Here is a 25,573-nt window from a genome sequence, read left to right as displayed (position 1 = left end):
TTTTTTAAATTACGTGCGAATTTTACATAAAAATCCAGATTTTTCTATAAACTTTTATTCACGTTTTTTTTAACAGATACAGGTTATAGCCTTATAGGGGTGTAGTTGAGTTGAACTCTAATCTCCTTATTAATTATGAAATTAAAGAGCCATATAATATATGGTCATTTATATATTACAGACAAATTGCTAATAGATTTAAAAGAAAAACTACTGTCCGGCAAAAAAAAGAAAGAAAAACTACTGGATGGAATAAGAAGATCTCTGTTATTATAAGACTCTTATATATAGAAAATAACAATTGTTGAACTAGTATTTAGTTAGTAGAAGATTCAACTTATTTGAAAATTCCCTAAAAAAAAACTTATTTGAAATTGCTGGTAGGAGAGAAAGGGTTGTAACCTTGAGATGGGAGATGGGAGATGGGAGATGGGATATATGTGAAAATAGAAAACAGATTACTAAAGTATATATGGGAGATGAGATTTGGACACCTTCTCCTTAATTCCTCTAGAAAAATTATAACAACCACTAGACTATATATGCAAACATTAAATAACATATATTAATATTATATAAATTAATAATATTAAAATTAATAAATATTATATATACAAATAAATTTATCAATATATACTTAAATAATTTTTAATATATTAAAATATTCTAATTTATGTTTATTAATATTAAATTTAATAAATACATGCAAATAATAATTATTAATAAATTAGAACTTGATAAATATATATTAATAAATATATACTAATAAATTAATACGAAGGTTTGATTTTATAATACTATATTTTTTATTTAGTTGTAATAAATATTAAGATATGTTAGATAAGACATTTCAGTTAACTTTTAATTTTTTTAATTTTTTTATTAACTAAACAGTTCATTTTTATTTTGTTGTTCGATAAATAAGCCTTTTGTACTAGTTTTCAGCATTTTTTGAAATGTTATTTGAAATAACATTTTTTAAAATGCTAGCTTTTAGTTTCTATCTTTCTATAATTTTTTTTTATTTTTATCCTTAATATATTTATCAAATTTTCTACTTATTCTTTTTAAATAAATTATAATATTATTGTTTTTCTAGTTATTTTAGGTTTTTCAGCTACTCCAACCATTAGTTTGATCAGACATTATAATTTAATAAACTAGTTTTTGAGGTACAACTTTCAACTAATTTTTCAACTTTCAATTAATTTTGTCGAATATGAACATAATGTAATATTAGTCCGTATTATATATTGTTAATTTATTATTAGTAGTAATAATATATATTATTCAGTAGTATTTCTTTATTTTAATGTCATCACTATATATTTAATAATATGAATTTTAATTTTATTAGTGTATATTTATTAATTTATATTATTAATATTAACTATAATATTATTAGTTTATATAATATTAATATTGTTTACTTTAATAGTACAAAATATATTTGCACTTTTAATCGTGGTTTAAGTTATATATGGTATAATTTGCGCTTCTATAACAAATAAAGCTAATCATCTTTTTGGTTTTTATCCATAAGAATGGAAAATACAAGAGAATTTTATAATAATACATAAAGTTAATAGTTTAGTGATATTAATATATATTGATTATGTTCGACAACACATCTCAGTTAATTTCTAACTATTTTTGTTAATCGAAAAATTTATTTGACTGTCGAAGAAATAATTTTTTTAATAGCTTCTCACTAACATCTTTTTGAAACATTACTTTAATTAATATTTTTTAAAACGTTAACTTCTAAATTTTAATTTTTTGTATTTTTTTCTTTTTATCCTTATTACATTTATCAAAAATTTATTTATACTTTTTAAATAAATTATGATTTTATTATTTTTAATTTATTTTATTTTTTTAACTACTTCAATAATTAATTTTATCGAATACTAATACTTTAATAAATTTATTTTTCAACTTCTATTTAACTTTTCAACTAATTTTATTGAAGATAATAATTATTATTTAAAAATTTAATTCAAAGGAGGTGATTCAAGCTCATCTTCCACGATTTGTTATTTATTTTCTATTTTTGCATATCACCTATGCCACATCAACATCACATAAGCGCCATCATTAGCCTATGTGCCAACTTCCACATCCATGTCATGTGATATTCCGATGAATTAGTGAAGAATATTAGCCAGATTAGAAAAATTACTCTAATTTATCTTTATACATTTCTACTACAAAAATTGAAATAATAAAATCAAACAAAACAAAGTTAGAACAAGAGAAACCACCAATTTCCTAATTTTCAGTTAAAGAGATTGTTAAATTTCAAAGGAAAACTTTATAGTATAATGCTTTCTAGATCAATTTTACAAAGAACCAATTTAGAATATGAAATTGTCAGTTAAAGAGATTGTTAAATTTCAAAGATAAACTTTATAGTTAAATGCTTTCTAGATCAATTTTACAAAGAACCGATTTAGAAATTTCTAAATTGGTAATGTTAATGCTCTTTTCCAGCTTTGTACTAAAAACTGATTTAGCAACTTATTTTCTACATTTGTTTTTTGCTACAAGCAATATCGAAAATCCATTGAAGTTTTTTCACTTAACTAGCGCACTCATATTTTCATTCTCGTTCCAATTTTAAAACCTATATATTCTATGGTTCTAAAATACCTCAAATTGACACACCCCTTGATACCTCAGAGGCTGAATTCATGTAAGGAACACAACAGAGTTGGTAAATTCGAATTTAAATTAGTGCATTAAAAGAGAACGTGGATGTAATTAAATTTGGCAAGATAAAGAACTTAGAAGATTAATGAACAAATTAAATTGAATCATCATTTTATTTTTATTTGTAGAAATTGAAGAGAATATCAGTAGATTTAAAATAACTGAATTAGACCTTGACAAATTGAATCATCGCTTGATTGTACAAATGAGAGAAGAGAAAATATTTTGTATATAGTTACAAGGTTGAATCTGATTTTTTGACTGCAAAGATTGAATCTATGTCATTCTACTGACACAGAAAAAGAAATACCAAGAGTAAGGGATCAATAATATTCCCCTCCCAAACACAAGGATCCACTAAGTAGAAACCAAGTTCCAGATGTGGGTGTTTTAATTGCTCACGAAACCCCTTCAGGCTGGGCACTTTAAAAGCAATATATTGCAAAGAATCATATGCTAATTCGAAGGGTAATAAGTAATAACCAGACAACATTTAATATAAACAGCCTTCTGAGAAGAAACTTTAGATACTTGAAAAAGATCGTCAGCAAAATTAATACGCCTTATCCGATTATTGAGCTCCACCGACTTCAATTGAAAATAAAACAAGTCCAACACGTTTTAGGACAAAAGGACCCGAAAATTTTCCAAAAAGAACCGATTTTTTAGCATAAAAGAATGCATAATAATACCTGGGCTAAAATGTAATTTTTATTTTTCTGTTTTTTAAATTTATAATTTTAGTTTTCTTATTTTTTAATTGAAATATTTTATTTTTTTAAAACACATAATTTTAATTTCCTATTTTTAATTGAGATATTTTATCTTTTACTTTTTAAAAAATATGTAATTTTAATCTTCTTTTTCAATTTCAAATTTAAAAATATACTTTTTTAATTTTTTTTAATAAATTAAGTTTGTTAACAATAAAATATTTTTTAAAGATACATTTGTCATATTAATAATAAACAAATACGTGTCAATGTTTACAAAGTATAGATAATGTTTGAAATTAATCATAATAATTTAAATTGTGGATTTTTTATAAATAAGAAATAAAATATCTCAATTAAAAAATAAGAATTAAAATTATGAATTTTTAAAAATAAAAAATGAAATATCTCCATTAAAAAAATAAAAAGACTAAATCATAAATTAAAAAAATTGAAAGAAAAAATGCATTTTAAACCCTAATATTTATGCTTTGATTGAGATATCTTTAAAGAAATCAATTAATTGCACCATATCTTTAACACGTTGGCCGACCAAAATCATGAGGTTTCTATTGGGGAAGACGACTAACCCAGGAAAGAGACATGGATTGAAATTGAAATGCCTTAACATTTTCACTGGTAATGAGGAGAACAAGAAAGCAATTTCCATATATGTTCAGTATACGTGTAACTAAATTGAGGTTTCGAGGAAGGACAAATTATTACATGATGCAAATATTCAAATTATCTGATGCCGACCAATTTTTATATGATACGTTTCTATTTAATTAAAAAATACAATTATGTAGTATGAGATCATCGAATAATTTTCTCCTTTAGTCAACGGCCTAGAAACAAAATGAATCCTAGGCTGTTAGCTAAAATCCCACAATGACACGCAAATTCAAAAATAATTCTATACACTCGGGCCCAAGGAAAAGCGTGAATTAGGGACTTATAATGGGCTATATTTTGTGGACTATATAAAAAGAAGCATAAGACAAAGGCAATTGCTTCCTACACTCCCAAATGTTTTGAAATTCCTAAATTACCCTCCCTTTGTTACGAAATGGTAATTCCTGCTGTGTATATGTATTTCAAAATTCCTATTCCAGAATATGAAAATCATATTCTAGAATAGGTTTTTCAGATCAGCTATGCACTTATGGAATAATTACTATAGAAATGTACAACTAATCCATAATAACTTCCAGAAACCTATTCTAGAATGACTATCCTAGAATATGAAAATCATATTCCATAATAGATATTCTAGAAAGGAGTGAAAAAATGTCAAGTACTAAAAAAGGTTTGTGCGCTCGTCTACGACATCAACTTATGCAAAATCCCTAGCAATTGAGATCAGATATCTCTCCTCTTCCAAGCGATGATGAAATTGACAGTGGTTATCGAAGACTTGGATAGATTCCTCGTAGAAAAAATGATAAGAATTAGTGAGTCATGGATACTGAAATTCATGGACAAGGTAAACCAACACATTCTAAGAATGACAATCGTAACCAGATCCATTACTATGAAGCAAAAGAATATTCAGAACATGAACTTGAGAGCAACCATGACTATCAAAAATGTCAAAGTAGTGAAAGCCTTGGGAGAAGCAAAGTCGCACCAAAACAAAATCTTCTCTCTTCTCTTGCTTCAAAACTTGCAACGATTATTGTTGGATGAAGGTGGGATGTGATGGTGTTCAATGGTAGCAATGGTGGTGTTTGCATGCAACAATTGTTGGGTTGAGTGGGGTGCGGTGGTTGACGACTAGGATTGTGCATATGAGGGAAATGGGGTGTGGACTTTTACACAAAGGGTAATTTTGTCCTTTAATTATTATTGTAAAGTGTGTGAAGCAAAATAAGGGAGCAAGAAGTAATTCCCAAGACATAATAGAGTGCATAATGCAAAAAGATGGTTATAGGGTTGACTGGAGTTGAATTTCCTATGGTCCATTTAGATAAAGTTTAGACTATGTGTATATATCAATTTAACAATGAATTATTTTAGTATTATTTGTGAAAGAAATTCAAATTTGAAAGTTTTTTTTATGTTGTGGAAATACAAAAAATAGAAAGAAAAAGACTAGTTGTGCCTAATAAACAAGGTTCCTAGTTAGGACATCAATAATTAACAAAGGTTTTAGTCTACCAGGACAAGTATCCAAAATAAGAAGATGATCATTTTTCGTAGCTCCTTTTTTGCGAGCTAATAATCACAAGTGTTCCCTTAACGAAGGGAGTGCCTGAACATGAGCTTCCAATGAAGGTGGAGGAAGCTTCTAATCTTTTGAATAAGAGAATAAAATGTTTGAGATGAAATGACTCCATCCGTGATGAGTTGAAGAGCCACTTTTGAATCTGATCCACAAGTAGTTAGATGGCAAACTCCATCAAGCCAAGCAACATTAATGTCGTGGTATATAGCTTGAAGTTATGGATTTGTGTTGGATGAAATTCCACATGATCCATAAAAGCCCACGATCCAATGACCATGATTGTTGCGAATAAGACCGCCAAACCCATCCTTGCTTGAGTTACCAAAATAGCTACCATGGACGTTGAGTTTGTGTTCTCCAGGTTGAGATGGTTGCCACTGGATGAGCCTTTGTTGTTGTTGACTAACATTCTTATCGCAGGTCCTGGTAACTATTTTGAGTAAACTAAGAATCTGGTTCATCACTAATACAATATGAATGACATGATCCGAAAAAGCATTGTTGTTCCTCACCTTCTAAATGTGTGAATAAGAAATAGCAAAAAGAACTCCATGGTCCACCAAGAAGTTTTCATTTCTTGCAAAAAAACATAAAAATTGTTTTAGTCTTTATAAGATGTGTTTGGTTTATTTTTCTTCCTTAAAGTGTTTTAGATAATGTTTAGAACAACAACAAAAAATTGTTTTGAACAATGAAAAAAATATTATCTAAAACACTTTAAGGACAAAAAATAAAACAAATACATTTTGCAAGAACTAAAAAGCAAGGACAAAAATAAAAAATAAAACATTAAATTTGCATAGACAAAAAATGTATTTAAGCCTTTAAATAATCATTTATTCACTATCTTAAAGTTACATTTTTTTACATAGGCTACTTACAAAGTTTTAGTAAATAATTTCAAATTGTATTTTGTCTTTTTTAGGCTACTTATACTATAATTTCAAATTGTATTTTGTCTTTTTTAGGCTACTTACACGAAAGAATATAGAAAAACAATGCATTAAAACTAGATTAATATCACTTTGTTATCTCAGCCTGTCTCTTATGTGGAGCATGTTTATTCAAACAATGTTCGTACACACACACACATACATTAGAAAGGAATAGAAGTTTCTCAACACTATCTGAAGATGACCGAAAGAATATAGAAAAACAATGCATTAAAACTAGATTAATATCACTTTGTTATCTCAGCCTGTCTCTTATGTGGAGCATGTTTATTCAAACAATGCTCGTACATATTAAAATGGATTTAAATTTATTAATCTTTCTTAATCTTAATTTGACTATAAATATAAAATAATTTTCTATTTTTCTAAAGATGCTTTCGGTCAAACAACAAAATAATTATCTTAGGGTAAGTTTAGCTGATGGCTTACGTTCTTAAACATGTCCTTTAGGAACTACACTACATTTCTAATGTCTAACGAGTACCGGATAGTCTTGCTAATAATTTAAGATATGAAATTACACATATCCATTTCCATCAAAACCATATATATCAATTGTTTAAAAGAAACACATCATCTTACTTTTACTATTTTTTTAAATCACCTTTTTTGTATTTAAAAGTGTTGAACATTATCACATATGAGTTTTCATAAAAAGGGAATTTGAAATAAATCTCTAAATTCCTAAGAATTTTATCTAAATTCTTAAATTTAATCACTTGTTATCGACAAAAAAATTTAACCACTTACTGTTATTTTAATCTACAAACGTGTTTTTCAAAGAATTATATTAAGGGCACCAGTTGTGCCAGAAAGCTGTCAAATACAATATACAAACATGTTAGTATTATTATTTTTATCAGTTGTTAGTATTATAATTTAAGTCATACATTAATTACTTGTAATAGTTGGACAAATATGGTTAACATATACTTTCAATGATTTTTTTTTTAAATTCATGGATTAATTATACAACATTATTTACTTTTAAGAACGGATATCATTTTATAAAATTCGCAGAAAATTTTTGGAGGTTATTTTTGTAGAAAAATCTGCAGAAATTTTTGCAGATTATTTTCCTGTGGAAAATAGCATGTTTAGTAGTCTTCTTTCTCAGCCAGCAGCGTTGTCTTCTTTGTTTATCATCATTGCTAAACTTTACTTTGGGAAGAACAGCCTAGGCTAGATCCTCTGTGATTGTCGTCTCATAAATTTTATCTAGTCTAAGGCACACAAAGAAGCTAAACAGAGGAAAGGGGACAATTACTTTCTCTTAATTATATTATACTTGAATTGATTTGATAGAAACATAGCACCACATGCTTTTCATAGGCAATTAATGTTTCGAATGAAATATTAACAACCAAGGCAACTAATAATTGGCGATGTAGAAGAACTTTCCAAGCTTCCAAATTCCTATATATATATAACACATGCTATAGTTAAACTTTAAAGTTGGTGTCTTAATTAACTTCAACTATAGATAAGCATCAGTATCATTACATTCAAGAAGTCCAATAAGAAATAAGGATGATTACATGTTAAAATTTATTTCAGATTCAAGATGAAGCTAGCCCCAAGTTAAAAAGTTAATAAATTAAGCTTTAGTCACTTATATTATAATAATCTTATTTAATTCAGACAAAATTACTTAAGCTAAAAGATCTTTATATTTATCAACAAGTCCTTGTTGATAAATCTTATAAATAAAAAAAATTATATTAATATTATGATGATAAAAAAATACTTAAGGTCTATAAAAAAAGGTTAAAACTTTATAAACAAATAATTGTTTCAAAGATAGATACTTAGTAAAGTTTAAAAGTGGTTGTCATTTGTTATAAAAAAAAAAGTGGTTGCAGTTTCCTATTTTTGTTTTGTGATTAATTGGTAGCCTGCAATTTTGAATACCCGTGTAACATATACCCTTCAATGATTCATACGAAGTTATTGTGTTAATTAGTTTCGATTGTGTCAAAGATGCCAACCGTGTACGAGAATCATAATATCTGGGAAGATCCCTAAACTTAACATACTGCTCATCATTTCCCACATTCCTTAATCAAAATTATAATAATACGAGAGAAGCTAAGACAACAGCTGTAGTGAGGCAAATAGTTTGCGTCGTGGGATGCAGACAAGTAACATCTTGGTGCCGCGGTGTCCCAAATAAAATATCTGTATTTTCAGTTCTCAAGAAAATACATAGACATGAATTCATGGATCATGCTATATATATGAAGGTCACAACTTGTACAACATTACATTCCATTCTCTTTTTGCTGAAAAATATTAAAACACACTTAGATCGAGTTTTTTTTCTCTCACAAGGCACGCTATTACAAATTATTAGATAAATTAATAAAATAGGGTTTCAATTTAACTTGTTTTTCCAACAGTTTTATTTATTTCCATATTTAATTAAATGTTTATACGAAAACCCTACAATTTTGTCAGATTTTCGTATAGACTCCTCTCTTTCTCCTCTGTATTTAATTTGCATCCTTTTCTGAGTTTATTGGTTCTAATCATACTCTTTTTAGTTATGTTATTCCCTTAACAATAGTTGAGAGTGAGTTTGTTAAATCTTGAAACACTTTGCGCATCATGCAATTTTTAAGGACAACTTGAAATCACACGTTTCAGATTTTTAGGTTAGTAATTGTAATTAATTTTGAAAGCCTAATTTTGAAATCACGCGTGTGGTTCGTAATTTTGGTTTACACAAAAACAAAATAATAGGGTGTGCATGCACATTTATAATTCTTCAAAGAGCATTTGTTCAAAAACACACTGAGAACGATCTCGTGTAATGGATGGTCGTTTAAATAAAATACAAAATGAATCATAACAACATTATTATTCATTATAGCTATCAACCTATGTCTTCATCCTATAGAGAACTAGTAAATTATTGAAAGGGGCATGCATGATGCATTCTTATCATCATCTATATATATATATATATATAAGATATTAAATGTGTTTGAATTATGAAATTACCATTTCATCTGTTTTCTTTTGATTTGTTTCTGAATGATGGCTAGGTTTTCATGAGTGATACTGTGATGATACCCCTGCTTGCTCCATTGCTCTATCCCCATCCATCAAATTATTTTCAATTTAACGACTGACACGATAGCTAGAAGTACAGACAACATCACCTTCTTTTCTTTACACCACTACAATTCCTTACCCTACGTTGCCCCTTCTCTTCTTTTTCATCTTCGCACGCAAAGGGTTTCCTCACGCAAAGTGAAAACAACATAAATTTTGGAAGCGTTTGTTTCTTTCTTGACAAAAGAGACTGTGAAGAAAAACCTTCACGTGGAGTTGTCTGACAACGTCCCCTCAAAATTTTCCACCAACCTGAATGAGAAATTGGGAAGCCTTCAATTACTTGTCTCCCTCACTCGTTTTCTTTTAACCCCACCATACAAACTCCTAATAACTCTTGCTATAATATTTCATGAGGTTAGTTCATCTAATATAAATGAAAATATTTATAATAGGTAAATAGTTGGATGATATCATGTGTTGGAAATACTTTGTTGATGGAGGTAAATTCAGCTTTGCTCGCGTGCGCGCATATATATATATATATATATGTATGTATATTTATTTTTCAAAATTAGTGTCTAATGCTGAGAAAGAAAACTAGTCTTTAATGGAATATCTTTATTGTACACAAAGTATATAAAAAAAATCCTAAAATATACATTAATCTTGACCTAAAACCCAAAAAATTCTCTTTATGCAAACTTTCCTTTACCCCTTGTTTATTTCCAGTAAAAGGAAGTTAAAAAGGAGTGGACTAAACAATAAAATGAGATGAACTTCACATTTTATATTCTATTTTAATTCAAAATTTTAATTTACTTTCATTTTATTTGACTTTATCAAACTCTCTATTAATTTTATATTCTAATTTAATTCAAAATTTTAATTTACTTTCATTTTATTTCATTCTATCAAACCCTCTATTAGTCAAAAAATACTTGAAATTGTACACATACCTTTATTTTATTTTTTTCATTTTTTATGGAATCAATATTTTTAATTAAGTAAATGAAAATAAAAATAAGGGTTGCATTTTATATTTGATTTGGGACATCGGTGATAGATCTCACATGGATATATAAGATATGTCTGACGCCAAAGGCATGTTTTTCTACCTTACCACTTTCTTTTCCCTGACTTTCCTTTTCCGTCATTCCCGTGCATTTTGAATTTCTAACCCCTCAATCTTTTCCTTCCCGGTTTAACCTTTTTCTTTCATCACGTTGAGACAAAAAGAGGTTTCTTGCATTTGGGATTTGATCTTCGTGTATCTTTACAGCTATTGTCCTTTTTCCATTGCAAGATTTGCTAGGGATATGCAAATCATAGAACTTGTTTGTGGTGGATGCTTTCTTTTCTTTCTTTTTTCTCCATTTTGGATTATACTTAATGCATCAAAGGTGCAGCCATATGTCAACTTTGGATTGCATGAGGCAATATAATGTGTCCAATATTTAGAGCATATTAATTAGTGTCCACATTATATAACATGTTTATATGTCCTCCTGGTCTCCATTAAAAGGACAATCAAGAATTTAGTATTTTTCCATCTTTGATGTTACATTTTGGGATCCTGCATTCGCTACCTAAGTCTGTTTCAAACACCAACTCCAATGTAAATAACTTCTTTCCCACTATTTCATGTTCACGGAGGAATAAACTCAGTCAGTGGTTATGGCTATTTGAGAAAGATAACTATATATTAAATAAATTTTTAAGAGAGGAAGTTAAAATATAATACTAGTAGTTCTTAGTAAAATTAATGTTTAACTTTTTTATTATTGTTGAATTGGAGCAACTTTTTAAGAAAACTAATGCACACGCGAATTACAGCTGATTGATTTGTGTTTAATTATTTAACTTTTTTAGTTATTTAATTTATTACTTAACAGAAAAATCTCTGTTTGAATTGGTACAAATTCACGAGGAAAAATTTCTTACTCTAATATATCTGTGCACTGCTTTAATTTTTAATAAAACAAGTTCATTAATTCTAATTATTTGTTAAACAATATTTTCGTATTACTACTCTTATATGAGTAATTGAGACATAACAAAATAATGGAACTATGACTATACTGCATGGCCGTCTTAATCAGGTGGAATTAATCAAAATATCATGTGATTCGTTGCGAATTTTTTAAGGATTTTATTTATATGATAGGAAGGGGGGAGAAAGTTGAATTATATTACTTGATGTGGACAAGGCTTATATTCACATTGGCAGATGCTTTGTGGATAAATCCATTTTGTCCCTTCAATTATAGCTCACGTTTATCCCAACAGAAGAAAAATCAAATAGAATAATTAAGCACAAGTCTATTCCAAAATGGAAAAAACAACAAATCAAATTTAGTTCACATACAGGAGAAGTTAGGTCACCTTTTAATTTGTTTGCATTCATTTGTCTTGGGATATGACAAGGTGTCTAAAATCAAAATTCTCATTGAAGAGGATCCCTATGTACTAGAGGAATATATGCTAATTAATAAAACCATAATCCTTGTAAGAAGCTCTAAATTGTGTCAATTATAAACATTTTGAGAAGAATAGGGTATCCAAGTTTCTTCGATTTCATCAAACGAATACTATATATAAAATCAAACGCTCTAATTAACCATTACTTTCTATGCATGACATTGACTTTTGTTGTATTATTTCAAAATTCAATGTATTCACAACCCTCAACCACCTTAGCTATATCTTGAATCATGACCAACGAATCTTAGCTTGTGTTTGAATTATATAGATTGCAACTATTGTTTAACTCAACCAAAAAGCAACTTTTTTTTCCACTTTTGTTCAAACCATGCAATATGATTTCAAATTATACTTTTTTTTCATAATTATCTTGATTCACCATATTATCTAAGACTCCATTTTTACTAGATTATCTCTTATTAGTATGTTCAAATTGTGGCTGTTTAGTGTCAATTATGTTATTTGTAGACTAATCTTCTATTTACACACTCTAAACCATGATTTGGGATGTACAAACTACAATCTGAACATGTACCTAGTACGGGAGTGATTGAATCAAAGGCAACTATAAAGGAACATGATATCTTGAAGAGAATTGAAGCGAACTGTTTGGGGCAATTAATATACAATAGAAGGGAAAAAAAGTGTACAAGGACAAATTCTTCAAGGACGGTACGTTTTGATTCCCATTGACACTGCATTCTCTCTTTGTCCAATGCGTATGGCATCTTGCAAGCCTTCTCAACTACCAAAGGAGCAAAAATTAATCCAAATACCCGGACCTAGCTTTCATAGATTTTAAAAGCAGTCCAATTGTAATTAAAGACACATCAACGTATTTTCCTACCCCCCACAAAACACTGATTCTAAAGAATAAAAAGATAACCTTCTTAATCTCTCCGTCTTATTTGACAACATTATAGAAGAAATTAAAAAAAAATTCTTAATATCCTTCTTCCTCACTTAGTCTATTATATATACACACACACACCATATCTTAACACAAAGTTTGTGAGTTGTTGTTTCCCCAGCTAAAGCCTATACAAACACAAAGAACAATATAACACTTTCTAATATGTTCTAGAGTCTAGATCTACTCATTCTCCTTATTCACTCTTTCTTGAGATATAAATGGAAGATTCAGAGGAAGAAGAGCTTCTGAATCTTACTCTTTCAGTTGATGCCGGTAGGGAGAGGAGAATTAAGAAAGGAAGGACAAGGGATAATAATAATAACACTAATTCTGTTATTATTCCTATGAAGTCCAATGACGGGTATGAAGGGAAGATCTTCAGGCTCCTCCAAATGAGGGAGCTGATGCTAAGACAAGACCACAGAAGAAAAGGAGTGCTACTTGAAGATGTGAACAACAACAACAACAATGGCCTTCCTTTGATTCATTTGCTTCTCTCAACAGCCACTGCTGTTGATGATGATCAAAGAAACTATTGTGCCGCTCTTGAGAATCTCATTGACTTATACCAAACAGTTTCCCTAACAGGTGACTCGGTCCAACGTGTTGTGGCCTATTTCGCTGATGGTTTGGCTGCAAGGCTTCTCACAAAAAAGTCACCTTTCTATGACATGCTCATGGAGGAACCAACAAGTGAGGAAGAGTTTCTTGCATTCACTGATCTCTATAGAGTCTCACCCTATTACCAATTTGCTCACTTCACAGCAAACCAGGCCATTTTGGAGGCCTATGAGGAGGAGGAAGAGAGGAACAACAAAGCACTTCATGTCATTGACTTTGATATTTCCTATGGCTTCCAATGGCCTTCTCTCATTCAATCACTTTCACAAAAGGCAACAAGTGGCAAGAGAATTTTCCTCAGGATAACAGGTTTTGGGAACAACCTGAAAGAACTTCAAGAAACTGAGGCAAGGTTGGTTAGTTTCTCAAAGGGGTTTGGTAATCACCTTGTGTTTGAATTCCAAGGGATTTTAAGAGGTTCATCAAGGGCCTTCAACCTTAGGAAAAGGAAAAATGAAATTGTGGCAGTGAACCTTGTTTCTTATTTGAACACTTTGAGTAGTTTCATGAAGGTGTCTCACACATTGGGATTTGTTCATTCTCTTAGCCCCTCCATTGTGGTGTTGGTGAAACAAGAAGGTAGCTGCAGGAGTCTCAAGACCTTCTTGTCAAGGTTCACTGAGTCTTTGCACTATTTTGCAGCCATGTTTGATTCACTGGATGATTGCTTGCCACTTGAGAGCACTGAGAGGTTGAGGATTGAGAAGCAGCTTTTGGGGAAAGAGATCAAGAGCATGCTTAACTATGACATGGATGATGGTGTGGAATATTATTGCCCCAAATATGAGAGGATGGAAACATGGAAAGGGAGAATGGAGAATCATGGGTTTGTTGGGAGAAAAATAAGCTCAAAGTGTGTGATCCAAGCAAAGCTGCTTCTGAAGATGAGGACACATTATTATCCACTACAGTTTGAGGAAGAGGGTGGTGGGGGATTCAGAGTTTCTGAAAGGGATGAAGGGAGAGTTATCTCTTTGGGGTGGCAAAATAGGTTTCTTCTCACTGTCTCAGCATGGCAACCAGTTTGAAAGAATAAGATACTCCTTCATTCCTAGGTCCTAACTTTCATCGTTTTGGTAAAAATCTGCACACAAAATGATGATAAATTTTAACTTATAATTTTCTAGAGTTTTGGCTAATAAATGTTAACGTTGTTGACTAGAAATATGTAGAGACTTTAGTATTTGATAGATTATCTAAGACTAGTAACCATTAAAGGTAAATAGATGAAGCATGTCAAATGAAGTTATCATTCGCTGCTTCCCGATTGGTTCAATAAATGAAGAACCCTAATTTAATTTTTTTTTCATCTTTTAGCTGAAAACGAAAAACCCTAGCTATTATATATAAATAAATAAATTATTAGTGTTGTAAAACTAGTTATTTGTGGGGATTTAACGAAATCAGTGGATATGCACCGAAATGAAGCCGTATTTAGAGTAGTAACTGGTTGGTACTGATTCAACTTAAATTGTTTATGAAATTCAAGCCAAACTAATTTTTTAAGATTTGGTTTGATTGAGTTTGTAATTTATGTAGTTTGAAAATTCTACTGGTAAGTATATTAAAAAAGGTTAAAAAGTTAGTTATTAATTAGACAAAATTTAAATAATAACTAGTTTAACGGGCAATGATATAAATAGATAAAAAAAATTTCAATTGAACAAAGTAAAATAGTAATTATTTTCAAATTGAATAATACTTGATAATATCATTCAACTTAAAAATATAACCATTCAACATAAAAATAAAAATAATACATAATATTTGTTTTCAAATTCAAACAATTAAACTTAAAAAAAATAAAACAATATTTATAATACTTGTTTTCAATTATAAAAACTTAAAAAGAAGATATCTAATAACCAAACACTAATAGCAACAATAATTTTTAAGAATGTTCACGGTACAATTTGGTTTAGTTGAATTTGCACTTGTCAAAATTGCTAACCAAATCAATAACTATCAATTTTTATAAGGTTTTTGGTGTTATGTTGGTTTGATTCAATTTCAAACATCTCTCGTAATAATGGGTTGAGTTGAGAATTTCTTATATCCTATCCCCAAAAGTTACGGTTGATGGAGCTGAAACTTTATGAAGTCTTGAGCTTTTTCAAGTCCTCAATCAAAATGTATACTTATTTTTTTCATAAATTATAAATTTAGGTTGCTTATTATTTATCTAATCATTTTAAATTTTAATGTCACTTCCTTAGTCCTCACATGATAATTGACTACAATAATAGATCTTAAATTTTTATGTTATAGAAACAATAATTGTGTACATAAATTTTTATCATTAAATAAATTTATGAAAATAAAATTATTTTAATAAATTTTATAAATTTTAACAAGAATTTTTATTGTACAGTTTTTTTATATTTAATTCATAGAATACAAAATTAAACATAAAAAATTAAGTTTGATATATAACATAACTAAACATGTTTTATACAAGAAAACTAATATATTAAAAGACTTTTTTGTCTAATTAAATATAAGTTTATGAATATATATAAAACTTCTTACGTTTATCTGTTTTAGTCACTTTAGGATGTTAATTTTCAATAGATCAATAGTTTTTTTTTTTAAAAAAAAAAAGTTATTTATTACATTGGAACTGATCGTTATGATAATTTTTGTTTCTTTTTCAATGTTTTTTTCTATCTCCATGTAAAACATGGTCACTTTATTATTATTATTTTTTTCAGAAAAAATTAATGCCCTGTCACACACGGTATACTGTTAGTTTTTATTGACATATAAGTAATGATGGGTTGAGCCTAAAATTTCTTAAAGTGTTTCCCCGAAAGTTAGGGATGATGGACCTGTGGTAACCTTACCAGTATCAATCTAATTCAAATATATTGAGTGGATTTGATCTATCTATCACTTTGCTGGCTTTGGTGATGGTAACCACCAAAATGTCAATGATGAATTAGTTGGTTTCAAAATGATGATGTTGATGGTGTGTATGTGTATGCTTGGGGTGTTGGACCACTACTGCTGATTGTTGCCAATGGAAAGGGATTCGTTGCAGCAACCTCATCGGCCATGTCATGATGCTCGACCTTCACGGTGAGATCCACAAGTCATTGATTGAGTTGAAACAATTAAAGTATTTGAACCTCAGTTCGAATTCTTTTGAATAAAGCCATATCCTGAGTTTCTTGCTTCTCTCCTCAACTTGAGATAACTTGATCTGTCATCGTGTCATTTTGGTGGAAAAGTTCCAAGTCAGATTGGGTCTCTTTCTCATTTGAAATACTTAAATCTTGCTTGGAATTATAATCTGAAGGGTTCAATCCCTCCTCAACTTGGAAATCTCTCCAAGTTGCAGTATCTTGATCTCTGAGGCAATTTTTTTGAAGGAAATTTACCATCACAACTCGGAAATCTCACAAGTTGTCTTGATATCAGCTTCAATCTTTTTGAAGGAAATATACCATCTCAACTAGGGAACCACTCAAACTTTCAGGATCTTTATCATGGAGAATATAAAGGTGGTGCTCTCAAAATTGATGATGGAAATCAGTGCCTGTCTAATCTCATTTCTTTAACCCATCTTCACTTGTCCTCCATACCTAATGATCTTCATACTTCTCATAGTTGGCTGCAAATGATTGCCAAGCTACCAAAACTAAGAGAACTACGTTTAATTGATTGTAGCCTTTCCGATCATTTTATCCTTTCATTGAGGCCTTCTAAATTCAACTTTTCTACTTGCCTTTTGGTCTTTGATCTTTCCTGGAACACCTTCACGTCATCCATGATATTATTCCAGAGGGTGCCATATCAAATCATTTTGGCATGGTAATGAATTCGCTTGAGCACCTTTACCTCACCTATACTAGTTTCAAGGGTGAGGTTTTGAAATCCTTCTTTATATAGAAACAATTTGACCCAAGACCTTCCGTCATTTCATATTTTGTCTAGTGGTTGTGTTAGACTCTCACTACAAGATTTGGATCTGTCAGGTAATCAAATTACTGGCTCTTTACCTGATCTTTCAGTGTTTCCATCTTTAAAAACATTGGATCTTTCAGAAAATTGACAATGCATGTGCTTTGTGGATCCGATCAAATACTTTAGAAGGTGGGATTCCAAAATCATTTGACAATGCATGTGCTTTGAGCTCATTGAACATGTCTTATAATAGCTTGAGTGAAGAGTTTCTAATGATAATCCATCACTTGTCTGGATGTGCTAATATTCATTGGAAAAGAATTATCTCTTTATGGAAACAAGCTAAATGGAGAGATTCCTAAAGATATTTAATTTCCACTTCAACGGGAAAGGCGTGCTCTGACTTCCATTTCGCTAATATGTCTAAGTTGTCCTACTTGGACTTATATGTTTGAAAAGATTAGGGCCAGGGCCATGAATTTCAAACAGGAGACTTGCTTCTTCTTTTTTTTTTTTTTTTACAGGAAGACTCTGCCTTTATTAGCGGTGTGGTTGAACTGAAATATAGATTACCATGTTTTATATTAATAATCAAAACTTTGGTTTGACAAAAACATGATTGAATTAAAGATATTTACCTCAAGAAATTCAACCTTTGGGCATTTGCCTCATTGTCATTTATTGAGTAATAAAAAGAAGCATATTACAAGGCACAAATTGTGAATCAAATGAATCTATCATTGCAATTTTGTCATAATGAAAACAAAATAGTTTGAATTGAAATATCTTTTAAGTTCATCATTAATATAGAAAAGATATAGATTAAGAAGTAATTAATGTTAAATTAAATATTAAATTAATAATTATTTTAGGATTTTTTTTCTTACTCGATAATCATGATGTAAAAATGAAATAATATATTTTAAAAAATCAAAATATTTATTTAATTTAGAAGAAAATTAAAAAAAAGACACAAAATGGATTTTTTTGAATTATATTTTTGTATTTTTTATACTTAATTTAGGTTGTATATAATATATACTCCAACATATTTTTTTTTAGCTTTTTTCTCATGGCCATGAGATTAATCCAAAGGCTATCGTTGTTGATAGAGAGAACCGGAGAGAGTAAGTTGACGAAGAGAATCCAAATCCGAGTTTTGACGAACCGGGAAGTTACGGCGGAAGAAAACCTCTTGCAGTTGCAGTTGTTGCTGCAGGTAGTTGAATTTAGTACATTTTGATTTTGTCACACGAAAGATTTTGCTGTGTTACAATGGAGGAGCTGAGATCTGCTATGGAGGAGCACATGGACCTTATGGCAGATCTTGTTCAGAAATTCTCTTCGGATCTTCGCGCTGGTTTTCGCCCCGCTTACGATAACTTTATCGGTTTTTTCCATGCCATTGACTGGAAGGTAGCCCTCCAATTTTAGTTTAATGATTCTCTGTTCTTTGTGGATTTATGGGTTTTCAATTTAAGCTCCATGTTTTTGTTCTTTGTTTGATGGGCTTTGAATTGTGGATTTCTGGGTTTTTAATTTATGGCTGACAACATCATTAGCTTTATGCATTGAATGTGAGTTATAAGTTTGACTTAGTGGTTGAAAGGTTGAGGGTGGTGAGTTCAAATCACTGTCATTCTAAAAAAAAAAAAAAAACTAACAACTAACATTGACTGATCCAAGAAAAGCATAATACATTGAATCATTAGCAGCTATACATGGAAAAGGATCAATGGAAGAGTTTTCCTGCGTGTTTTTGTTACGCTTCACGTCAAAATTGATCCACATCTCCAGAAGCATATATGTGTAGCTTCTGCGTCTTTAAAATCAATACCATTCAAAATCAATTGTTTGATGTTTTTTTGGCTCTTAACACGAATCCTTAGTGCAGTACCAAACACACACTTCATGTTTGTTCTTGGCAGCAATATCTTGAGATTTCGCAATCTATACACTGTACTATTTAGTGTACAATGCATATAAGTGATATAACATTTGGATAGGTAATACACTTTCTGAATCCTGACTTTCAGTGTTTTCTGTTCTCAGATTGTTCAATCTTTATCATATTTCTTTTTTTCTGAACTTTCTTACCATTGGCACCTTTTGATTCACTCATTTTTCTTTTCACTTTGTTTCAGGAACCTTGGCTAATGGGCTTATTAGGATTTCATGTTGTGTTGCTGCTTGTAGCTATCATTTCTAGGAAGAAGACAAACTTTCAAATGTTCTTGTTCCTTTTGACATGTATGTGACGCTCCTTATTTATTTTATCGAATGAATTTTCGAATCAACTAAGTAGGCATAATTAAAACTGCTCTATTGCTTTTCATGCAGCTAGCTTCATTCCTGTTTGAATTTGTTGCTTTCCTTTATCCTTGGTGATATTAAAGTTAATGCCTTGCCTATATGTGAAATGCCAAGCAGAAATTATGTGAAATTGACAGGAATGCTATCCTATATTCTGTTTGGCTTGGGGCTTCATCCATATATAGCATTTTTCTTTTCATGTTTTTATGATTGCAAACATACCGGAAATTTTCAAATTAGAGAGACAAATCTAGTCATTTTAACCCCTTGAAACTGTATATTCTTTTGCATAGTGAAGAGCTCAGATGATTGCGAATTCTCCAAATCATTTATATGTCAAATGTTGAAGATTCTTCAAGATTACATGTTGGAGTCAATATTGTAATATATCAGATGCAAGGGTCTTCTATATATTAATGAACTGGCCTGGCATCGTTGAGGTGTTTTCAGAGGCTGAGGACCAAGGAATGTATTTGTGGTCATAAGATTTGTTCATGTAATTTCACTAGACTGATGTTGTGTTAGCAAGTTACTTGCTGTGTCTAGTGTGACTGGCAAATATGGATATGGGATTCTCTGCCTGAGTCTTATATTTTGCTGAATTCATCTTTCTTAAAACAGAAAAGTTGCATCACACTTAAATGATGCACATGTGCACTTTACCATCTCAAAGGCCAGCTGTTAAAGTGTAAAATGTTTGTTACTAGTAGATGTTGGACCTTGTGGCCTCAATAATCTTAAGAGGGGTAGGCTTAGAATACAGAAGAAGCAACAACAATCAATTTAACAATGTTCTTTAAACATGCAAGACACAATTGATTGCAACAAAATAAATAAGATAAGGGAAGAGAGAATGCAAACACAGTTTTATACTGGTTCGGCCACAACCCGTGCCTACGTCCAGTACTCAAGCAACCCACTTGAGATTTCCACTATCTTTGTAAAATCCTTTACAAAGTCTGAACCACACAGGGACAACCCATCCCTTGTGTTCAGATGCTTTACAACAAGAGACTCACAGTCTCTTAACCAATCTCATTGAATAAGAAGAATGGAAGAAGAATTCTCTCTTCAAGAGAAGAATATTACAATGAAGATCCATGGATGAACTCTTAATGGATGTGCAAGTGTTTGCCCAAGAGTTCTTTGAGAGAGCATTTGACAATGAAGTTCTCTTGGAATCTCTCTCATTGTCTTTTGAGAGGATAAGACATTTTGGACCAAAAATACTCTCTTTGCATAAAATTCGTGCCCAAGTCACCTATTTATAGGCCTTTGATGGCCATTCACAAATCTAATGAAAAGATGTGACTGTTGGCGATATTCCTTGAAAATTTTCCACTGGTAATCGATTACAATGTTTGTGTAATCGATTACACAGTTATAATTTGAAGGGTTATGACTTTTGAATTTGAATTTCCAAAGTTTCGTTGCTGGTAATCGATTACAGACATATGGTAATCGATTACATGTTGAAAATTCAAATTCAAAACCTTTTCAACAGCTATTTCTCAACCCTATCTTCTGGTAATCGATTACACTTCCTGGTAATCGATTACCAGAGCCTTGCATGTCTTGAAAGCACTTTGTTTTAAGGCAAGGCTTGGTCTTTAGTGAATCTTGAAACAAGGCTTTGTTTGTTGAAGCAATCTTGAATTATTCTTGAAGCAAATGCTTATCATTTGAAGCAGCCTTGTTAGATTCTTCTTTGACATCATCAAAATCATGTATACATACATTCACATTCTCCCCCTTTTTGATGATGACAAACATGTGATTTCTTCTCGACACCATCAAAGCTTGCATGATTTACATCTCCCTCTTTCTCAAGCAAATTCTTCTTGATATCATCAAAATCTTCATGATTTACATTCTCCCTCTTTTTTGATGATGACAACCACCTGTAGGTTAGGAGCAACAACAAAGAAAATATCTATTTGCATATAGTTTACTCCCCCTTGGTTTTACAATGATTGCTTATATGAGACAATTGAAGATTTCATATTTTTCATATATAAAAAGTAGTCTCATAAAACAATAGATAATTTTTCTTACTATTTTATCTTTTATCTTTCTCTCCCCCTTTGTCAACATCAAAAACAAATCATGAATAGAGAGGAGAAAGATGTTACCACTTGTTGCAATGTATGAGAATCAAGTGATACCAAAAGGCATTAAAACAATCATTCAATATTAATCAAGCAAAAACAAGTACAATAACACATCAATCAAACACAATCAAATACAATCAATCATCAAATATTTCAAATTAAATTAATTAAATTAACAATCAACTAACTATACACAATAATTTCTATTATTAAAAAAAATTCAAAATTCAAAATTCAAATTTCAAATTTCAAATTTCAAATTTCAAATTTTTAAAATTTAAATTTTAAATTTTAAATTCCAACTTCCAATTTCAACTTTTAGAACTTCCCCTTCCAACTTCCAACCTCCATTTTCAACTTTCAACTTTCAATAACTTTCATTTCCAACTTCCAACTTTCAGTAACTTCCACTTCCAACTTCCAATAACTTCTACTTCCAACTTCCAACTTCCAAATTTTAATTTCAAATTTCAAATTTTAATTTTCAATTTTCAAATTTAACTTTTCAAATTTCAATTTTCAATTTCAAATTTCAATTTCAAAATTTCCTTTTCTAAATTTCAAATAGTTTTCTTAAAACATGAAACTAATTTGAAAAGTTTAATAGATTCTTTAAAAACAATCAAAAACTCAATCAGGAACAAACATCAAAGACAATCAAACACACAATAAAAAATACAATCAATCAATCATCAAACACAGTCAATCAAATTCAATCACAATCATCAAGGACAGTCTAAACTCAAGTAGAAAACAAGCATCAAAAGTAATCAATCAAAGACAAGTGACCTGTTGGTATCATTTGATATTACTTGTTGAGGTTGTTGATCAAGTGGCCTTTGTTTGTTGTCTCCATAAATCGCATATTCACTTTTCTTGGGGAGAAATATGAATAAACTTTGATGCATGCCATGTGTTTGGAGAAATTGCTATCAATGTATCGACTTTGCTTTTCCCCATTTTCATAGTCTTTCATCATGATACCCAAACTTATGATTTTCTTCTCTGAATCACTTGAATAATTTAAGACATTATCTTCCCAAGTGATATATCCTTTCTTTTCTTTCTTCTCTTTGAAATTCATCTTGTCGGATTTTTCCATTCTTCTTTTAAACACAGGACAATTGAATCTCATGTGCCCAAGTTGATCGCACTCAACATTTTGGGGCTAAAGAGGAACCTTCTTCTTTCTTCTTTCATCATCATTTTCTTTCTTCTCTAGTTTTTTTTTATGTAGTTGCATTTCTCTCAACCATTGTAGGAATGAATGAATCAAATTCAATGGCTTCCCATATCTTTAGATCTATGGCTTCTATAAAGATCTGCATTCAGGTTTTCCAATAATGATAACCCTCACCATTGAACATAAGAGCCTATAGATAGAATTTTCCTCAGAAAATGGAAATTTGGTTGAGGCCATATCTATTCTTGAAGCTTTTAAACTTTATACAAGAATCCCGCTCTGATACCACTTGTTGGACCTTGTGGCCTCAATAATCTTAAGAGGGGTAGGCTTAGAATACAGAAGAAGCAACAACAATCAATTTAACAATGTTCTTTAAACATGCAAGACACAATTGATTGCAACAAAATAAATAAGATAAGGGAAGAGAGAATGCAAACACAGTTTTATACTGGTTCGGCCACAACCCGTGCCTACGTCCAGTACTCAAGCAACCCACTTGAGATTTCCACTATCTTTGTAAAATCCTTTACAAAGTCTGAACCACACAGGGACAACCCATCCCTTGTGTTCAGATGCTTTACAACAAGAGACTCACAGTCTCTTAACCAATCTCATTGAATAAGAAGAATGGAAGAAGAATTCTCTCTTCAAGAGAAGAATATTACAATGAAGATCCATGGATGAACTCTTAATGGATGTGCAAGTGTTTGCCCAAGAGTTCTTTGAGAGAGCATTTGACAATGAAGTTCTCTTGGAATCTCTCTCATTGTCTTTTGAGAGGATAAGACATTTTGGACCAAAAATACTCTCTTTGCATAAAATTCGTGCCCAAGTCACCTATTTATAGGCCTTTGATGGCCATTCACAAATCTAATGAAAAGATGTGACTGTTGGCGATATTCCTTGAAAATTTTCCACTGGTAATCGATTACAATGTTTGTGTAATCGATTACACAGTTATAATTTGAAGGGTTATGACTTTTGAATTTGAATTTCCAAAGTTTCGTTGCTGGTAATCGATTACAGACATATGGTAATCGATTACATGTTGAAAATTCAAATTCAAAACCTTTTCAACAGCTATTTCTCAACCCTATCTTCTGGTAATCGATTACACTTCCTGGTAATCGATTACCAGAGCCTTGCATGTCTTGAAAGCACTTTGTTTTAAGGCAAGGCTTGGTCTTTAGTGAATCTTGAAACAAGGCTTTGTTTGTTGAAGCAATCTTGAATTATTCTTGAAGCAAATGCTTATCATTTGAAGCAGCCTTGTTAGATTCTTCTTTGACATCATCAAAATCATGTATACATACATTCACAGTAGATGCCCGGTGATGGTTATATTTATCTGTCACTAGTAGTCATTATTTTTTGTTGATAATCAGTGCTCTTTTCTGTGACTAGTTTTTCATTTTAACATCATCAACCTTTCACTTTTATCCATGTTACATGACTTTGAATTTTTGTGTTTGAACTTTTGCAATTCCTACTAGGAACGTGCTTTAACTTTTATTAATATTTTCCATCTCCTTGCAGTCTATTAAATTTTCTCTTCGTTGTCAAAATAGAACACTATGACATTGTTTGCACTTTGCATCATTTTTAGTCAATCTCCCTAGCGGGAAAAGACTTGGTTATTTTATCTCTTTATTAAATTAAACCATTCTTGAAGCTTGTCTTACTGACAAATTATTTTGATGCAGTGGCTGGTGTATATCTTGCTGAGAGTCTGAACAGATTTTTGGGTAAAAACTGGAAAAACTTCTCTAGTCAGAATTACTTTGATCCAAGTGGACTATTTATGTCTGTTCTTTGGTCTGGACCACTTCTTGTTATTTCTATGATAATCTTGGTTAGTACTTTCTTTGACACAACCTTTTCAGTGCTAGTATTTTTTCCATATCGAATATTGACTTGAAGTATCTTTCTCTATATGCAGATCAATACACTCTTCTCCTTATGTTACATGATTGTTAGGTGGAAAAGAGCCGAACTGAGACATCGTGCAAGGGCTGCTCGCAATAAGCAGGACTAGTGTTTTGTTGTGGGATTTTGATGGCTTAAACTCTGAAGGAGTTCATGTCAATGGCAACGTAATCATATGTTTTACAAGAGTTTTGTTTTTCCTTTTTTTTTAATTTTTTTTTTCAGATTTAGTACTTGTTATTTCCAGTTATGTTTGTGTACACTATTAACGGGATTTTTTTTCTCTCCTTTTATTAAAGGAGATGAGAATTTAACAAAGTGCTAATTAGATTGTATAGTTGATCACTGACAAAATGTGACTTCAAATTATAGGACCAAGATTTCCAGGCTTGAATTACACTGAACCCCGACAATCTAATCATTCCAAGAGTCCCATCAATTTAGGACATAG

The 25,573-nt window shown here is 30.6% G+C and overlaps 2 protein-coding genes across 2 annotated transcripts; both read left to right on the top strand.

Moving 5' to 3' along the window:
• The first annotated feature begins 13,109 nt into the window (after positions 1–13,109).
• Positions 13,110–14,987, top strand: LOC114383779 (protein SCARECROW-like). Its single transcript, XM_028343523.1, has one exon. The coding sequence runs from the start codon at positions 13,278–13,280 to the stop codon at positions 14,706–14,708; it is 1,431 nt and encodes a 476-aa protein (XP_028199324.1). The 5' UTR covers positions 13,110–13,277; the 3' UTR covers positions 14,709–14,987.
• Positions 14,988–18,655: 3,668 nt separating this feature from the next.
• On the top strand, positions 18,656–25,526 carry LOC114383773 (transmembrane protein 18-like). The gene is made up of 4 exons (XM_028343519.1): positions 18,656–19,002; positions 19,731–19,836; positions 24,900–25,048; positions 25,136–25,526. The coding sequence occupies exons 1-4, from the start codon at positions 18,862–18,864 to the stop codon at positions 25,229–25,231; spliced, it is 492 nt and encodes a 163-aa protein (XP_028199320.1). The 5' UTR covers positions 18,656–18,861; the 3' UTR covers positions 25,232–25,526.
• The last annotated feature ends 47 nt before the right edge of the window (positions 25,527–25,573 follow it).

The sequence above is a fragment of the Glycine soja genome, chromosome 2 (assembly GCF_004193775.1).
Source record: "Glycine soja cultivar W05 chromosome 2, ASM419377v2, whole genome shotgun sequence".
In the NCBI taxonomy this organism is placed as follows: Eukaryota; Viridiplantae; Streptophyta; class Magnoliopsida; order Fabales; family Fabaceae; genus Glycine; species Glycine soja.
The sequence above is the reverse complement of the archived record's forward strand: the minus strand, read 5'-3'. Positions and strand labels throughout refer to the sequence as shown.